This window comes from Salvelinus fontinalis, chromosome 6, assembly GCF_029448725.1.
Source record: "Salvelinus fontinalis isolate EN_2023a chromosome 6, ASM2944872v1, whole genome shotgun sequence".
Taxonomy (NCBI): Eukaryota; Metazoa; Chordata; class Actinopteri; order Salmoniformes; family Salmonidae; genus Salvelinus; species Salvelinus fontinalis.
The window spans coordinates 23433193-23451906 of record NC_074670.1 but is presented as its reverse complement, the minus strand read 5'-3'; the positions used below and the strand labels follow the sequence as shown (position 1 = coordinate 23451906).

At 42.6% G+C, this 18714-nt stretch overlaps 2 protein-coding genes across 5 annotated transcripts; both read right to left on the bottom strand.

The window, feature by feature from the left end:
• Positions 1-35: 35 nt before the first annotated feature.
• On the bottom strand, positions 36-5328 carry LOC129857382 (uncharacterized). 4 transcript variants are annotated; one of them, XM_055925584.1, is made up of 14 exons: positions 5053-5328; positions 3678-3754; positions 3445-3517; positions 3126-3241; positions 2990-3015; positions 2683-2820; positions 2352-2461; positions 2150-2245; positions 1952-2035; positions 1617-1743; positions 1203-1308; positions 904-1086; positions 590-664; positions 36-464 (listed from the first exon to the last, which is right to left on the bottom strand). In XM_055925584.1, exons 1-14 carry the CDS (start codon positions 5261-5263, stop codon positions 381-383), a joined length of 1506 nt encoding a protein of 501 aa, XP_055781559.1. In that variant the 5' UTR covers positions 5264-5328; the 3' UTR covers positions 36-380. The 4 variants fall into 4 exon arrangements, with proteins under 4 accessions (XP_055781559.1, XP_055781561.1, XP_055781560.1 ...); XM_055925586.1 differs by lacking the exon at positions 5053-5328 and adding an exon at positions 3846-4197; XM_055925585.1 differs by lacking the exon at positions 5053-5328 and having other exon boundaries at positions 3678-3820.
• Positions 5329-5589: 261 nt separating this feature from the next.
• LOC129857383 (E3 ubiquitin-protein ligase RNF144B-like) lies at positions 5590-18413 on the bottom strand. The gene is made up of 8 exons (XM_055925589.1): positions 18039-18413; positions 12989-13292; positions 11907-12011; positions 11231-11291; positions 8223-8436; positions 7069-7213; positions 6845-6934; positions 5590-6636 (listed from the first exon to the last, which is right to left on the bottom strand). The coding sequence occupies exons 2-8, from the start codon at positions 13202-13204 to the stop codon at positions 6454-6456; spliced, it is 1014 nt and encodes a 337-aa protein (XP_055781564.1). The 5' UTR covers positions 13205-13292; positions 18039-18413; the 3' UTR covers positions 5590-6453.
• Between the last annotated feature and the right edge of the window lie 301 nt (positions 18414-18714).

Genomic DNA, 18714 nt, shown 5'->3' with positions numbered 1-18714 from the left:
AATAACTACAATAGTAATGCAAAGCACTGACACAATAGGGTTTGCTTCTTTTTATTCAACTCCAGTATGAAAAACTGATCAATTAATTAATTCAGTATTTGAAATGCCATGTAATTTATACTAAATTAAATTCATATTTCTGGTCTTTACCATTGATGGCCTCACAATCTAATCATATGTCAACATTACAGGAGTGTGCATTAAAATAGTCCACTTTCACAAGACTCCTCCAATGATTAATTCTTTATACTATAACTGTAATAATAGTTAGTCACGTGAAACTATAACACTGTGTATGAATACGATTATGAAAGGTCTGGATGGACACTATACCACACAGGACAAGGGGTGTCATGGTCAAACAAGTCTTCGCCACGTCTTCAAAGGTAGTGGTTAAAGACTGTTTCATATTTCTCCTGTTTGCCTGATGTGACTTTGGGCTCCCCATTTTGCTTGACAAAGTCCTGAGAATAAACAACAAAAACTGCCATTAACATACTGATTTGGTAGCATTGAATCAACAGTGTTGTTACAAACACATGAGTGCTGTAGCGATGGTACTATGTTGTTATTCCACTAGTGACCTCACCTCCAGCTCCTCCAATGAGGTGCTGCCATCCTCTACTTTCTGACCAATCCCATGGCTGAAGCTCATGTAGCGCTCCTGTCAGAAGACAGCGATGTTGTGTGAGAAACCTTATATAGCTTGAGCATAGCTAGCTAATACATAAGCATTCTTTAGCACAGATAGTACATTTTGTCCCCTTGCAATGCCAACATACCTGGTAAAATAAGGTTAAGTGCATGAATGAATGAATATATTAATTTATATATTGTCTTAATCACTGGGATGGTCAAGGTACTAAGTGAATACGTGAACGAATGAAAATGATGCCTCATTACTTTGACCATGCTGGTGATAACTCCTTCCTCTATGATCCTGACTGCGTTCCTCAGGCCGCGTGCGAAGGCGTCCATGGCTCCGACGTGGGCTATGAACAGGTCCTCCAGGTCCGTGGACTCCCTACGCACCTTAGCATCGAAGTTCAGACCCCCCGGCTGCAGACCACCCTGCTCTATCACAGTCTGGGGAGGATAAAACAATACATGTTCTTATGTTCTTTCTGCTGACGTTCTGATAGGTATCATCATGGAATAACTGTTTATTAGTAATTGTGTGTGTCCATTATCTCCAATGTCACCTTCATTATCATGGTGGTATTCCTGATGTCCATGGGGAACTGGTCTGTGTCCCAGCCCAGGTCAGGAGAACCCGTGTTGGAGTCCACAGAGCCCAGCATGCCAAACCTACACACCAGAACAGGCGTATTAGGTTAACTGGACTGGAACATCCAGATTACCAGGAATGACATCAACTACCCAGTCCAAAAAATACCACTAGCTCCTACCCCCTATGTACTTCTGAAAGGTGTAAGAAATATGGTGAAAATTATACCTCCCCTATCATTACGTCTACCCTATCAGAGGACAAGGTGGTGCATTAACATATTGATTCGACCTATCCAATCTCTTCAGACCTACACAAGTCCATCAAGGTAGAGAGCAGGTGATAGGGGGTCGGTTTGGGAAACGTGAAAGTCAACATGGCGACTTACACAGAGGCCATGATGACGTCGTGTTCATAGGAATGCCCAGCCAGAGTGGTGTGGTTGGGTTCGATGTTCAGCTTGAAATGGCTGTCCAGTTCATAATGCTTCAGGAAGCCTATGACACTCATTGCATCTATAAAAAGGTGAAACAGCAACATGTACAAAGTGATGTAACATGGAAATGAAAGGCATCAGAGATTTTCTAGCATTTAGTTTTTAGATGTGGTTAGTAATGCAGATAAACTGACTCGAGGGCCTCCATAGTTCAACAGTAACCACATTGTAAGGATATACTATGTGTACATTATGTTAATGTTGTGTTATGCACCTAAAAGCCTTACCATAGTCGTATTGATGTTTGCATGGCTCTTTGGGCTTGGGTTCAATGAGGAACTGGCACTTCAACCCTATCTTCTCCTTGTACTCTGATATACAAAAACACAATCAGGTTATCATCTGAAAATGGTATGTGACAGTTAAAAGTTGGTACAGTATTATGGTAACAATGTATTACACACACAGCAGTGCTAGCTACTTACTGACAGCCATTTTGAAAAAGTTTGCCATACGTTTCAGTTCAGCGCCAACATCAGTGTTGTGTATAGAGTAAAAACCCTCCCTGCCACCCCAGAATACTGCACAGGGAGACAAAAATACATGCATAGGTTAGGTGTTGGCAAAGACAGGGTCAGTGAAGTCATGGTGGTTAATTATGAGATATTATTTCTTCTCTCATCTCACCAAAGTTCTCTGCTCCCAGCTTCTTGGCTACATCCAGTCCTTTCTTCACCTGGGCCCCAGCATAGGCCAAAACATGGCAGTCAGGGTTGGTTGCTGCTCCATTCATGTACCTATGGTATTAGCAATAAATACAACATTAATTAAAAGAAATGTAGGCTCCAAGTCGAATGGCAAAGAGATGGCTTCATCATGAAATCTGGACAATTAGACATACATATTATGCATATAGCCAATAATATACCATATATCCTCTATTATACAGCCTACAACAGATTATCATCTCTTCCACCTTGAAGTGTAAAAATGACTAAGGTTGATGAGGAAAGCTGACCTTGAGTGAGCAAACAGATTGCAGGTGACCCACAGCACCTTGACCCCAGTCCTATTCTGCAGCTGCAGGGCCAGGTCTGTCATCTCATCCAGGTTGCTGTTGGACTCCTCCAGAGTGCTTCCTTCAGGGGACATGTCCCTATACAACAGGATGGATAGGAGGGTAACATAGATCAGTTAGTATACAGTTAGAACAAGCATCTTGGACGGTGCAACTTCTTCAAGGCATAAATGGCCACTCCATCCATGTCTCTACCGACTACCAAGAAGATGATTGATTTGATACTATAGGAACAATGTGACAATACCTGTCATGAAAGGTGTAGTACTTCACCTGAAAAGAACATACACGTGAATCTATATGGTTTACATGTTGTTTTTTAAGCTGTACATTCTTAAAGACAAAATATTAAAGGTACAGTATTTGGGTGGAAGTTCACTCACACCAAGTTTGGTGAAGAACTCAAAGGCTGCATGGAGTCTCTTCTTGGCACATTCCATGGGGGTAGCACCCTCATTCCAGGGTCTGTGTAGTGTCTGGAACCCAAAAGGGTCAGCACCTGGTGGTGGGTCAAATGGAGGAAAACAAAATACATCACATGAAGTCATCGTGACAGACCCATGATGAGAGATCGGGGTTGTTTTTTTTAATGAAAGAGACAGTGATTTATTGAATTAAATGTACAAATGTTTCTGTAGTCTATGTACAGTATAAATGAGAGTGACCTGAAGCAATCAATGTGTGTTAGTGAACATTCATTACCAGTCCCACAGAAGGAGTGCCAGTAACAGACTGAGAATCTCAGCCAGTCCTCCATACTTCTGCCCAGCAGCACCTGCACAGGTAAACAGTTACATGAAGCCTGCTGGGAAACCCTCAGGTGGGATCATTCAGGTATGTAAAGGAGGTAGACTCTCACTGTGCAACAGGAAGACAACAGATACTTCCATGACACCTGACACACACAGCTCTTCTTTCATGTTTGCCACACCTACTTCTTCTGCATTGTAGTGTTGGAAACACAAGACGTTTCGAGCTCCAGCGTTGGGTACATATGGAATCTTCGGAATACCTGTGTGATACATTAATCTCGGTTAACCCAGAACTAAAATATCGCACAGTGCTTAATTTGGAAGGAGCTCACCGGAATTGAGAACCGACACCTCAAATGTTCTACTGCTTGAGCTCCTGTTCCTCTTATAGAATATTGGCTCAAAAGTATTGTGGCGCTGCTGCACCTAAATATAAACACGACCGGCACCCAAAATGAGTACCGGTGTTGTGCCGAAAATCTCCCCCCTGCCAGAATCCCCCCTCTTCGAGTGAACGTACACACACTCAATTCTTCATTGCTGCGACTTGTTTGCTAGTTGAGATTTCTGCTCTTCACTCCGTTGTCAGTTTAGCCTACATTTCACTGATCTTAGTAGCAGAAAGCATGTTTTATTTGTGTCCTTCAAGGCAGCTGTCAATGATCACGTTGGGCTGCGTTTCATTTTTTTTATTTTTTATGGCGGGTTTTTTTGATCGCGGGGGAGGCACTAGTAATGCCTGCAGTTTTCGGTTTGGCTATTTGTTTCAAGTGTATTAGTCTATAAATAAATCTATTTGCCAAAATTCGTCATCTCTCCCATGTCTTATTCGACTAGTAGTTGTTCTGAAATGTGGATTTCGGCAGGCAAGAAAATGGCCTTGCCGAAACCCTCCCCCCTTCAAATTTCCTTAATTTTGTGGCTAGAGTCAAATACTTTCTGTAGCACACATCAGAGTCAAATACTTTATATAGAACAAACTTCACGTCAGGATAGGCAACCGAAATGAATAATTAATGTGTGTGTGTGTGTTATATTAAAAATATAGGGAGTAAAATGTAGGCAAGCAATAAACATTTCAGAACAACTACTAGTCGAATGAGACATGGGATAGATGACGAATTTTTATTTATAGACTAATACACTTGAAACAAATAGCCAAACCGAAAACTGCAGACATTACTAGTGCCTCCCCCGCGATCAAACCGCCTTAAAATATCTAATGAAACGCAGCCTAAAGGACACAACTAAAAAAATGCTTTCTGCTACTAAGATCAGTGAAATATAGGCTAAACTGACAACGGAGTGAAGAGCAGAATCATGCTAAAATAAAACATTGCCTTGTAAAATCGGGTTTCCCTGCTAATATTGCAGAAACTTCACATTTATAAAGCATCTAACTGCCATGCACGACGAAAAACAATTTCAGTTTTTGTTTGGTGAATGCATGAAACTTCCAAACTCAGCTCTTGTTTGCATGGTCAATTGCCACTGACTTAAAGCCTATATAGAACCTATATTGCGGAAGAAGTGTGCTATTGAAGCAAAGAATGATTACCAGCAAAGAATTCTGTTTCCATAGCCATGTCAAATACTTTTAAGAACTTCAGATCATCTTTGAGTTTTCCCCTTGAAGTTCCACTTCGTCTTGAATGAAAATAAGAAACGCAATCTTCACATCTACCACAAGGCGTCTCTGGTATCCAGCAGAACACTAACCGTTTAAGATTTTTGTCAAAATAGTATTTTTTGTTCCCTTTTGACAGCATCAAACCGCCTTTCAAACCCCACAAACTAGTCAGCTCTATCGCCGTCTTCTTTGGTCAACGCTAACTGTCATTACCAAATTCCGTGGTAGACTTTGGATCTGATAGGCTAATCTATACATTGCAACATTATTGCAGTCATTCATATTGTACGACTTCTTTAGGGCCCCATTTACTATGGTTCTAGTCTTCAGGAGCAAGATTATGAAGACAAACAGGACTATGACTGGGTGAATCTCGAAAGGTCATGTTATAAATCAGGGTAAACAAGATTATATAACAATGTGCAAACAAACATTTAAGTAAGACACAATATTATGCAGCCAGGGCATGTTCAATATCTGATGTTTATTTCAATTACAATGGATCTTTTACAAAATATCTGATGCAGAAACATCAACGAAGAAAAGTAGAAACAAACAGGACACCATATACACTATTCCATAAATACATATTTACATACATTATAGTAGTAGTAGTATATAGAACCCAACAGAAATTTGGTCTGGAATTCCAGGAGGAATCTGTCAGCAGCAGAAAATATTTCTATGTGCACCTTTGAAGCCCTATATCATTGGTTACTTTCAAAATAGCACCCTATTCCCATTATAGTGCACACCTTTGACCAGGGACTGGTCAAAAGTAGTATACTATGTAGGGAATAGGGTGCCATTTGGGATGAACACATTTTTCTCCCAGGACACATTTTTCTCCCAGTACCCAATACAGTGCACAATGCAGTTTCCACAGCACATTATGAAACAATGTTTTGCATTGGTTAAGGATGTTACTTACAGTCGTTATGTTACTTATGTTACTTACAGTCGTTCTTTTCATAAACAACACACACATATTTTGCATAATATAATGGAAGGCAAAACAAATACCAGGCACTGTAGGATGGAGGCACTTGTGCACCTACTGTAAGAAGACTGGTTTGGCATGGTGACGTTTGGCACATGAGGGTGGTAGACAGCGGTCCTGTACTGTATGTGTGTGTGAGATGGTGGCAATCAGGGTACTAGTCAGTTTTCAATTCTGTCAATTCAATAACATTATTTAAAATTCAATGAGTTGAAAAATACCCCATTCTTTTCAATGAAGATGTTTCCATTCATGAATTAAAATCAGTGCCTGAACTGACTAAATGGATCCATTCCCAGACCGTGGTGAGAAGAAGGAGCAGTCTCTCTTTATGACTTGGTGGGACTGAGTTCTGGCTGTATGTCTGTCTGTGTGAGCTCTTTCTTCTTCCTCCTCTTCTTTTTGCCTCGGCAGGGCTTGCACAGGCAGCACAGGATGCAGGGTGAAGCCAGCAGGAGGAGAGGAGAGGCCACCAGCACGATGACACTGACGCCAACCAGGATGCCCACCACCTGCCAAGAGGAGGTTCACACACACACACACACACACAAACGCACACACACACACACACAGGGTGTTTAGCAGGAGGCCAATAAATGTGAATGTCACATACAAAATGTTAGGCCAATGACTGTTATTTCAGGCATACAAGAAAACTTGATATAGCAAAACACAGATTTCCTGGTTTACTGGAGTGTAAAATGAGAAGAGTCACCTCACCTGTGTTCTGTTCCACATGACGGAGGCTCGGGAGTGGCCCAGCATGTTCCTGCATGGCCCCTTATCATAGTGCCTCAGAAATATATCACCCTAAACATATAACAACAGTTTTCATAGTACCTCAGAAATATTTCATCTTAACATAGAGGAATACAGTATCACCATTAACATACAACATGTAGGTTCAGACTTATTGAAGCATTTATCACTGTATGTGGACTTACATCCAGGTTCTGCAGACAGTACCAGCAGAAGGTGTGTTTGCAGCTCTTACACAGCATCTGGGCACAGCCTTGGTTCCTCTCGATGTACACACCACACATGGGGCACTGCTTGATGGGCAGATCAGAGTCACTGCATGACCGGCCCCTGGGGACAGGTGGATGAGGGGTGGAGAGGTGGGGGAAAAGGTGGAGAGGTGGTGGGGGAGGTGAGGGAGAGTGGGTTCAGACAGAATTAGATTAAGAATGTTAATAATGTCTATACATTATAGTGTAAATATAATTATATGGTGTTAGCAGGGTTAAACCATGGAAGCTTTATTTATCACTAATGTTTATTGGCGGTTTAACTTAATTTATTTGGGGAGAAGAAACTATGAGGGAACCAGTTGACTGAATAACATGGTAAGAAGGGATTGAATTAACTGCATTGTATTACTAAATGGACCAATAGTGTTAATCCCCCACAACAACATCAAACTGGCATTCTGTCTCTCATACTTTGGGGCTCAAATCTAAGATTTTAGAACCCTTTCTGGTCTTGTCTAATGTTGTTATACTTTCGTACATTAAATCCATCGATTCAAGTACATTTCCTCAAGTACCTGAGGCACTTCGCGTTGCCAAAGCAACGGAAATGGATTCACTGACTGACTCCCCTACTCCCCTCTTTGGCAGGGACACAATGGCATTCCATTAAGCTTTCCTCCACACCTTCCAATACCACACACACACATATATATACACACACACACACACACACACACACACACACACACACACACACACACACACACACACACACACACACACACACACACACACACACACACACACACACACACACACACACACACACACACACACACACACACACACACACACACACACACATTGAAGGGTGGAAGGGTTGGGATACTGTATAGAGAGAGGAACACTGAGGAACACACTGAGCACACTGTCTGTGGCACACCAGAAATGGCATTGGGTGTAGCTAGCTTGTCCAAAAGGCCAAGACACTCTTACCAAATTGTTCATTTGACTTATTTCTAAAATGACAAGCAACAGTACTGCCAACTACTGCTTCAATCAGCATTCATCAGTTATTTAGTGACAATATTTTTTCCACCAAGGCGCCCTGACTGTGACTGACTGACCTGCTCTCTGAGGCAGGCGATGATGATGTCATAGGCTGGTGCTCGGAGCAGGCGTGCCCGTCCTGCCAGGGCCCTCTACAACCAGAGCAGAAGATGGTGTGGCAGGCTGAGCAGGGCACGGACGTAGGCTGGCCCTCTGAGCTGGGTCCAACTCTGCAGACAGCCTGGCACTCCAGCACCGGGCACCATGCTCTACTAGGGTCCAGCTGCACCCCTGAAACATAACAAACCAATGATGTACATAAACACATATGTATGTACATACACAGGTAACTGCCAAAATAAAGGAAACACTAGTAAATGAGGGATATGAAGTATATTGAAAGCAGGTGCTTCCACACAGGTGTGGTTCCTGAGTTAATGAAGCACTTAACATTCCATCATGCCCAGTTCACCATTATTTTGGCTACCATGGCTCAAAGAGATCTAAAGAGGGGTCTCAAATGAGCATTGGGGGTTTGTGTGTATGTGTGTGTGTGTGTCTGTGTGTGTGTGTGTTGTGTGTGTGTGTGTCTCAGTTACCAGATCTCAACCCAATTGAACACTTATGAGAGATTCTGGATAGACGCCAGAGACCGCGTTTTCCTCTACCATCAACAAAACACAAAATGATGGAATTTCTCGTGGAAGAATGGTGTCGCATCCCTCCAATAGTTAAAGACACTTGTAGAATCTATGCCAACGTCCTATTTAGACGCTTTATTTGATTTTGACAGTTACCTGTATGTATGTCTATAGAATGATACCCAAAGCAAGGTATTAGATATAGAGGGTAGAGGATCCTAGATACGGGTGCCTTCAGAAAGTATTCACACCTCTTGAATTTTTCTACATTTTGTTGTGTTACTGCCTGAATTTAAAATTAGTTAAATTGAGATTTTGTGTCACTGGCCTCCACACGCCAAAGTATAATTATATATTTTTTGAAGTTTGTACAAAATAAAATTAAAAATTAAAAGCTGAAATGTCTTGCGTCAATAAGTATTCAACCCATTTGTTATGACAAGCCTAAATAAGTTCAGGAGTAAAAATTTGCTTAACAAATCATATAATAAGTTGCATGGACTCACTCTGTGTGCAATAATAGTATTTAACATGATTTTTGACTGACTACCTTATTTCGGTACCCTACACATACAATTATCTGTAAGATCCCTCAGTCGAGCAGTGAATGGGTAAAAAAATAAATATATATCTGACATTGAATATTACACTTGGTGTATCAATACACCCAGATCTACAAAGATACAGGCACCTTCCTAACTCAGTTGCTGGAGAGGAAGGAAACCGCTCAGGTATTTCACCATGAGGACTATGGCGACTTTAAAACAGTTACAGTTAATGGCTGTGATAGGAAAAAACTGAAGATGGATCAACAACATTGTAGCCTGTACAGAATAGAAATATTCCAATACATGCATCCTGTTCCCAATTAGGCACTAAATGTGGCAAAGAATTTAACTTTATGTCCTAAATACAAAGCATTATGTTAAGGGCAAATCCAACACAACACATCACTGAATACCACTCTTCATATTTTCAAGCATGGTGGTGGCTGCATCATGTTATGGGTATGCTTGTCCTCGGCAAGGACTAGGGAGTTTTTTAGGATAAAATTCAACGGAATAGAGCTGCATCATCATTTTTGAATGACTACCTTATTTCTGTGCCCTACACATACAATTATTTGTAAGATCCCTGTCGAGCAGTGAATGGGTAAAAAAAAAAAGCACATGAACATTTTAGAGGAAAACCTGGTTCAGTCTGCTTTCCAACAGACACTGGGAGACAAATTCATCTTTCAGCAGGACAATAACCAAAAACAGGCCAAATATACAAATATACACAACATTGGATGTTCCTGAATGGCCTATTTACAGTTTTGACTTAAATCAGCATGACAATCTATGGCACGACTTGAAAATGGCTGTCTAGCAATGATCAACAACCGACTTGACAGAGCTTGAAGAATTATTAAAATAATAATGTGCAAATATTGTACAATCCAGGTGTGCAAAGCTCTTAGAGACTTACCCAGAAAGTCTCACAGGTATAATCGCTGCCAAAGGTTACTCTAACATGTATTGACTCAGGGGGTTAAATACTTATGTAATCAGGATATATTAGTCTCTTTTATGACATTTTTTTTTTTTTTTTACAAATGTTACAATTCTTCCACTTTGACATTACAGAGTATTTTGTGTAGATCGTTGACAAAAAAATGACAATTAAATCCATTTTAATCCCACCTTGTAAAAAGTTAAGGGGTGTGAATACTTTCTGAAGGCACTGTAGGCCTGCTTATCCTAGATGTGCCAGGGCAGGGATTTCAGTGGGGTTTATAACTGCTTTCGTAACAAAGGCACATGTTGTCCTTATCAGAGGAGCACCATAATAAAATATTTTGTGCACTTTGTTCGACTTTTCCTATATCCAATTTTTTAAGGTATTTGATTTATGACTGAACGGTGACTAATATTGGTTTCAGTGTGTTGTTTCCTCAAGGCAATCCAACCAACCTCAGATTACAATTTATAAATGTCAAACCAGCTGGGACTTTTTCTACACTGTTTTCTTCTCTTCACGCTCTCAGAAATGACTTTTGTCTCTAAACTAAAGCCAACAACAACAAACCATATTTCTTCACCAACAAAAACTGCAGACAGACAGAACAATAACAGCTTCATAATTTCCAGTAATTATTCAACTGCTATTTATAAATCGCCTTATGCTAATCTGGTAGCTTGACGAACCGTCTAGTAGCTACTAAAGTTACAAGAACCTTTCAGCTGGACTGGGACAGGGTGGGAGGGAGTCAAGATAAGGACTAGAGGGAGTCTCTCGGTACAGTAACCCCACAATATGCCAGGCATGTCGATACTAGAGGCAGGCTCAAATCAGCTCAGCTCACTGCCACCAGATGGCCCAGACCTGAAATAGCCTGGTTGCCGTGACAGCCGTCACCAGTCACTTCACCAGCATGCTAAGGCTAATGAACGGTACCGTACCTTGTTCAAACTCCAGTCGCTGGTACAGCTCAACCTGATCCGCAGGGGCAAAACAGGCTATCTGCAAAACAACACAAAAAAATAACAGAATGGATCACGACTGTGATTATGTCTTAAAATCAAAGGAGGACCAGCCTGGTCCCAGATCAGTTTATGCTGTATTGCCAACTTCTATGGTCATTGTCACAAACAGATCTGAGACCAGGCTTTAATGTAATGCATTCCACAGAAATTAAATGTATTGCATTCCAACGGAAATGCAGAATTTAACCAGGGATAATCATTTCAAGAGAAGATCGGTTGATTACCAAACTCCCTGACCTGATCGCAACACTACATTGGCTTGTGCTGTAGAGTATTTACCATTTACACCTGACAATGACATTTGCAAGTTCAAGGTGTGGTGGCATGATGTAAGATGTAGAAAGGTTTGGCAAATTCATCTTACCCAACCCTACTAGTGGTAACAGGCAAATACATATGAGTGTAATAGCAATGTAGCAGTGTAATAGTCAAATGGTCTAAACATTGATGTGTACCAGTGGTTATTTGAATGTGTCCAAAATGGCACCCTATTCCCTATATAATTCCCTATGTGACCTGGTCAAAGGTAGTACACTATAAAGGGAATAGGGTGTCATTTGAGTCGCAGACAAAGTAGAACATCCAGTAGTACCTCTGAGTGTAGTAGGACTCCTGTTCTCTGACAAGCCATGTCTGGACATGTGACCGGGCTGCCCCCACCCTCCCGGATGGCCAGCTGAACATACTGCTGTAGACACTGAGGGGACAGACAACCAATGACGTAAACACAGATGTGAATGATATGTATGTCTATGGACAGAACCAGAGAGCAGGGCCATGTTCAGCAACGCACAACATTGTGAAATGTTCAGAAACATGCCTCTCTGTAGCCATGTAGAGTAACGTCAGCTCTGATCATTACATTTTTATCTACAACGTTCCACAACGTTCACCAACTAAAAGTGGCCCTGGATTGATGTTGATGTTGACAGTATCTGAGATATACAGTAACTAGCACTTGAACTAGACTCGTCTCTAACAAACAATTTAATGCTAAAGACAAAGCAGTCAAAAAATGCAGTCCTGCGAGTCTGTTCATGCAAAGATCTGCTGTTTTGTTTGTCAGAAGAGTCACGCCAAGCCTCACCCAGCTACTGTAGCAACAGCAGAATGCAGAAGGCATGGGGTTTATTGTCAATCAGTGCATAGTACTGGTAAGTGGTAACCAGTGTTGTGTTGACAGTATCTCTCTATGGCTGTGTTCCAAATGGCATCGTATTCCCTATATAGTGCACTACTTTCCAGGCCCATAGGGATATACCCTATGTTTGACCTTGTCCTAGCAACTCAGACTGCTGCTCCGAGCGACGACAGCAGCCAGGCAGAGATTAGCACCTGCCAGCCAACCAACCCCACGCCAGGATATCTCACTATCCGTGTCAAGGCACATCACCTCCACCTCAGTGCAGATGGATACAGGCTGACTGAACACCAATCAATAGAAAGTCAGCTAGAGTACTGCCTGCCAGAGATAAAAGTGAAAGAGAAACTAAATGCTTTCAGGAAAGCTGTGATTAAATATACATTTTTGATTCGGCAGATAGATATGTCCTGTTGTTTGAAAGCTGAGTCTTGTTGAATTAAAATAGAGGGAGAATAGAAAATACAGGCATTTTCCTGCCAAGTATCAGATATGAGATGAGAAGTTATGGCAGGTTTGTGTTTTCTACCTACCAGGGTGCAGAAGACACAGTCACAGGTGTGCAGCGCGCTGGTTGCTGCTGAGGGGTGCTCACTAAGGCACAGCTTGCAGTAGACCACCACATCAGCCTGGGTGGAGGACGAGGCCACTACAGCCCCGGCCTGGCCCAGAGGCTGGGATGGACTGCTGTTGGCTATGGGGCCCTGACCCTGGCTCTTGCCCCGGGCTGGACTGTTGTTGTTAGCCATGGGGGGAGCAGAGCGGTCAGTCAGCGCTGTCTGGAAGCTTCTTTTAGCCCTTCTGCTGGAGGAAGTGGGGAGGGCTGTGCTCCATGATCTGGGGGATGGTGGAGAACAGAAGACAAGCAGTCAGCCGATAACCTCGCCAGTCCCCATCTAGTTGTGTTTAAAACAGCTGATAGCCTCGCCAGTCCCCACATCATCTAGTTGTGTTTAAAACAGCTGATAGCCTCGCCAGTCCCCACATCATCTAGTTGTGTTTAAAACAGCTGATAGCCTTGCCAGTCCCCACATCATCTAGTTGTGTTTAAAACAGCTGATAGCCTTGCCAGTCCCCACATCATCTAGTTGTGTTTAAAACAGCTGATAGCCTCACCAGTCCCCACATCATCTAGTTGTGTTTAAAACAGCTGATAGCCTCACCAGTCCCCACATCATCTAATGGTATTTAAAACAGATGATAGCCTCGCCAGTCCCCACATCATCTAGTTGTGTTTAAAACAGCTAATAGCCTCGCCAGTCCCCACATCATCTAATGGTGTTTAAAACAGCTGATAGCCTTGCCAGTCCCCACATCATCTAGTTGTGTTTAAAACAGATGATAGCCTCGCCAGTCCCCACATCATCTAGTTGTGTTTAAAACAGCTGATAGCCTCGCCAGTCCCCACATCATCTAATGGTATTTAAAACAGCTGATAGCCTTGCCAGTCCCCACATCATCTAGTTGTGTTTAAAACAGCTGATAGCCTCGCCAGTCCCCACATCATCTAGTTGTGTTTAAAACAGATAATAGCCTCGCCAGTCCCCACATCATCTAATAGTGTTTAGAACAGCTGATAGCCTCGCCAGTCCCCACATCATCTAATAGTGTTTAGAACAGCTGATAGCCTCGCCAGTCCCCACATCATCTAATAGTGTTTAGAACAGCTGATAGCCTCGCCAGTCCCCACATCATCTAATGGTGTTTAGAACAGCTGATAGCCTCGCCAGTCCCCACATCATCTAATAGTGTTTAGAACAGCTGATAGCCTCGCCAGTCCCCACATCATCTAATGGTGTTTAAAACAGCTGATAGCCTCGCCAGTCCCCACATCATCTAGTTGTGTTTAGAACAGCTGATAGCCTCACCAGTCCCCACATCATCTAATAGTGTTTAGAACAGCTGATAGCCTCGCCAGTCCCCACATCATCTAATGGTGTTTAAAACAGCTGATAGCCTCGCCAGTCCCCACATCATCTAGTTGTGTTTAAAACAGCTGATAGCCTCGCCAGTCCCCACATCATCTAGTTGTGTTTAGAACAGCTGATAGCCTCACCAGTCCCCACATCATCTAATAGTGTTTAGAACAGCTGATAGCCTCGCCAGTCCCCACATCATCTAGTGGTGTTTAGAACAGCTGATAGCCTCGCCAGTCCCCACATCATCTAATGGTGTTTAAAACAGCTGATAGCCTCGCCAGTCCCCACATCATCTAGTTGTGTTTAAAACAGCTGATAGCCTCGCCAGTCCCCACATCATCTAGTTGTGTTTAAAACAGCTGATAGCCTCGCCAGAGTCCCCACATCATCTAGTGGTGTTTAGAACAGCTGATAGCCTCGCCAGTCCCCACATCATCTAGTTATGTTTAAAACAGCTGATAGCCTCGCCAGTCCCCACATCATCTAGTGGTGTTTAAAACAGCTGATAGCCTCGCCAGTCCCCACATCATCTAGTTGTGTTTAAAACAGCTGATAGCCTCGCCAGTCCCCACATCACCTAGTTGTGTTTAAAACAGCTGATAGCCTCGCCAGTCCCCACATCATCTAATGGTGTTTAGAACAGCTGATAGCCTCGCCAGTCCCCACATCATCTAGTTACGTTTAAAACAGCTGATAGCCTCGCCAGTCCCCACATCATCTAGTTGTGTTTAAAACAGCTGATAGCCTCGCCAGTCCCCACATCATCTAATGGTGTTTAAAACAGCTGATAGCCTCGCCAGTCCCCACATCATCTAGTTGTGTTTAAAACAGCTGATAGCCTCGCCAGTCCCCACATCATCTAGTTACGTTTAAAACAGCTGATAGCCTCGCCAGTCCCCACATCATCTAGTTGTGTTTAAAACAGCTGATAGCCTCACCAGTCCCCACATCATCTAGTTGTGTTTAAAACAGATGATAGCCTCGCCAGTCCCCACATCATCTAATGGTGTTTAAAACAGATGATAGCCTCGCCAGTCCCCACATCATCTAGTTGTGTTTAAAACAGATGATAGCCTCGCCAGTCCCCACATCATCTAATGGTGTTTAAAACAGATGATAGCCTCGCCAGTCCCCACATCATCTAGTTGTGTTTAAAACAGCTGATAGCCTCACCAGTCCCCACATCATCTAGTTGTGTTTAAAACAGATGATAGCCTCGCCAGTCCCCACATCATCTAATGGTGTTTAAAACAGCTAATAGCCTCGCCAGTCCCCACATCATCTAGTTGTGTTTAAAACAGATGATAGCCTCGCCAGTCCCCACATCATCTAGTTGTGTTTAAAACAGCTGATAGCCTCACCAGTCCCCACATCATCTAATGGTGTTTAAAACAGATGATAGCCTCGCCAGTCCCCACATCACCTAGTGGTGTTTAGAACAGCTGATAGCCTCACCAGACCCCACATCATCTACTTCCAGGTTGCTTCCCAAATAGTGCACTACTTTAACCATTACTCCCCCTCCTTCCAGCAGTATTAGTATGTGTAGCCGTTGGTAACATGGCTGTTTTACATTGGCATCTACGGTGCAACACTTCTACGGCGCATCACAAAATCATGGGTAATATCTTTGTGTCTTTGCAATAGACAAACAAGAGAAGAGGTGTTATCCCTTTTACCAATAAAATGTGTCTTTCAGGTTTATCCAGAAGGAAAATATTAGTTTCAGAATTCATTGAAGAGCAGGAAACTCGTGGTGCTGCTGCCGATTGACCCATTTCACATGTTCTGGGCTAATCCAAGCTAGAGAAGAGGACAGTCTAACTAAGAGGTCTAACTGTAGCTCAGGTCATCTGGTGTTGGGCCCTGTGAAAGAGTAAAAACCCAGAGCCAATTTCTCTGCCCTCAAATCCAATGAGGAAAAATAAAGAATTAAGTAGTAAAATAGATTTAGCACGACAGAATGAGTGGCTAAAAAGCTGTTGATTATGCATGTGTCTATCTACAGTTTCTCATTCTCCACACAAAGTGCAGTCGCTGTTTAAATTGGCAGGCAAATTTATACCAGCCAAATCAATAGAGCCAACATCACTGTCCTAAATTTTACTGTGCTCCTCTATCTAACATTGATTTATGGCTCACGTGCAAAACACTGATACTTGCACTTGAATGTGCACATTTTATTTCTGCACAGTCATTATTTCTCTCTGTCCCATAGGAGTGAAGCCCTTCTGTATTGTGGTGGAGAATGGAGAGCAGGGTGAAGAAATCTGACAATGCTACTTACTCCTGTCTGTCTGTTCGTCAGAGTCAGTCTGTCAGCCTATCAGTTTGTAAGACTGCCCGCCTGTCTGTCTGTCTGTCATTTAGTCTGTCTGTCGTCTGTCTGTTAGTCTGTCTGTCCTGCACAACCATAACAGGAAGGTAGCAGTAACAAACAGACCTGTTATTACCGGTAATAAAAACTCTGTTATTTTGCATTGCGACACAATGGTGCTTTATCAGTTTCCTCTATCTCTCCGCCTGGAAAGTTCCTCACCCTTTTGTTATCTTGATGAAATATTGCAACTTGCAAAATGATACAAATGGAGGAAAGGATCACCAATGTCACTGGAGTGTTTGGATCCAGCCATTGACACAACAATCTGGGGGTCAGTTGGAGTGAACCGCTAGCTTGTAGCATACAACAACAACAAACATGTTTATACCGTCATCATGATGAAGACAAGCTTTGATTAACTAACCATATGGCCTTTGCTTTGACTAATAACAGATTTCACATTACAGTGAGTTCTGTTTCTAACCATACTGTAGGCATTCTCCATGGATCAAAGTCTAGGTTGAATCCCAGCCAGGGATCAAAGCCTCATTGTCCAGTACACAAGCAGAAACGGAAAAACAGCTCAGCTCTGTGAATAGTTGCCATACATACAGAGTGACTGGCTGTGTTCTGTTGGAAGGAGGCAGCTGGGCCTGGGCCTATGCTGCCGGACTTACAATCCTGTGTGTGTGTGTGTGTGTGTGTGTGTGTGTGTGTGTGTGTGTGTGTGTGTGTGTGTGTGTGTGTGTGTGTGTGTGTGTGTGTGTGTGTGTGTGTGTGTGTGTGTGTGTGTGTGTGTGTGTGTGTGTGTGTGTGTGCGCGCGCGTGTGTGTGCGAGAGCAAACGAGAGAGAATGAGAGAAAGACATTCATCTTGCTGCAGTTAATGCGGGTCTAAATGTCAACTCCAATTCCTATGAAAATGCTGTTTTAATGAATCAAAGAAACAAACAAAACCATAATTTGTTTATTACTGTATTATTACCAAATACTGTATATATGTTGTAGTACATGTTAAACTACAGTAAATGGGAGCGACAACCTCTTTATATGAGGGTATCCCCCTAATAAAGTATATTCTTCAACCAGAATTCATAGAGGAATAATCTGAAATATACTCATTGTTCGCATGTATTAGACAGCAGAAGAATACAAGATGAGCTTGACTGACACAATTTCAGCTTCCAAGGTTGTAGCTATACAGGTCCACATTGAAATTCTGCAACATACGCACATTAAACCATTCCTTACACAGAAAATAACACTAAATGCCACACAGATGTCACAATAAATACGGAAACACTATGGGGAAAAAGACCGAGAGGGGGGAGAGAGAGAGACCTACCTCCTCGGTCAGGTCGCCTACTTCGTGTAGCCTACGAGCTGCTTCTGTCCAGATTAACAGCCGCAGTGCTTTTACTAGGACACATGCACATCTGTTGATACACAGTCACCTACAAAACACCTCCGCTCCGGTCGCCACGATATTCACACAAGCACCACCCATTTACCTCTTTCTTCCAACTGTACTAGACACACCTCCCTGCCTGGCCTACAATCACCAACGCAATCAGTGTTGGCATGCACAGTCAGACCCGTGTTTCCAGATGGACGGGTGTGTGTGTGTAGTATTGTTCCGCCAACGATGTTCTTGCTGCCCTGCCTGCTGCTTACTTGACCAGGAAGCGGTAGGCTATTGGTGGAATGTCCTCTAGCCTGCCCCTGGCGGCTTGCATAGAAAAAAAGCAAAAGCAAAAACCTACAAGCATCATCTCTCACTTCAGGAGTTCGTCCTTTTTGACTACATAATGAATCTTATTGTTACAAATCCACAGAAGCTTCTCTTGTGATCGCAGTAAATGTGTTTTTACTTTCGATATTCAGGATTTGCTCGTCAATAGCTCTCTGACAGAAGGTGCTAGGATGATGAGAATGATATATATATTGAATTGGATGACCGTAGAGAGCAAGGTACACACTATGTTTTTACCTATAGTCAAACTCTTCCCTTCAGAGAGCCG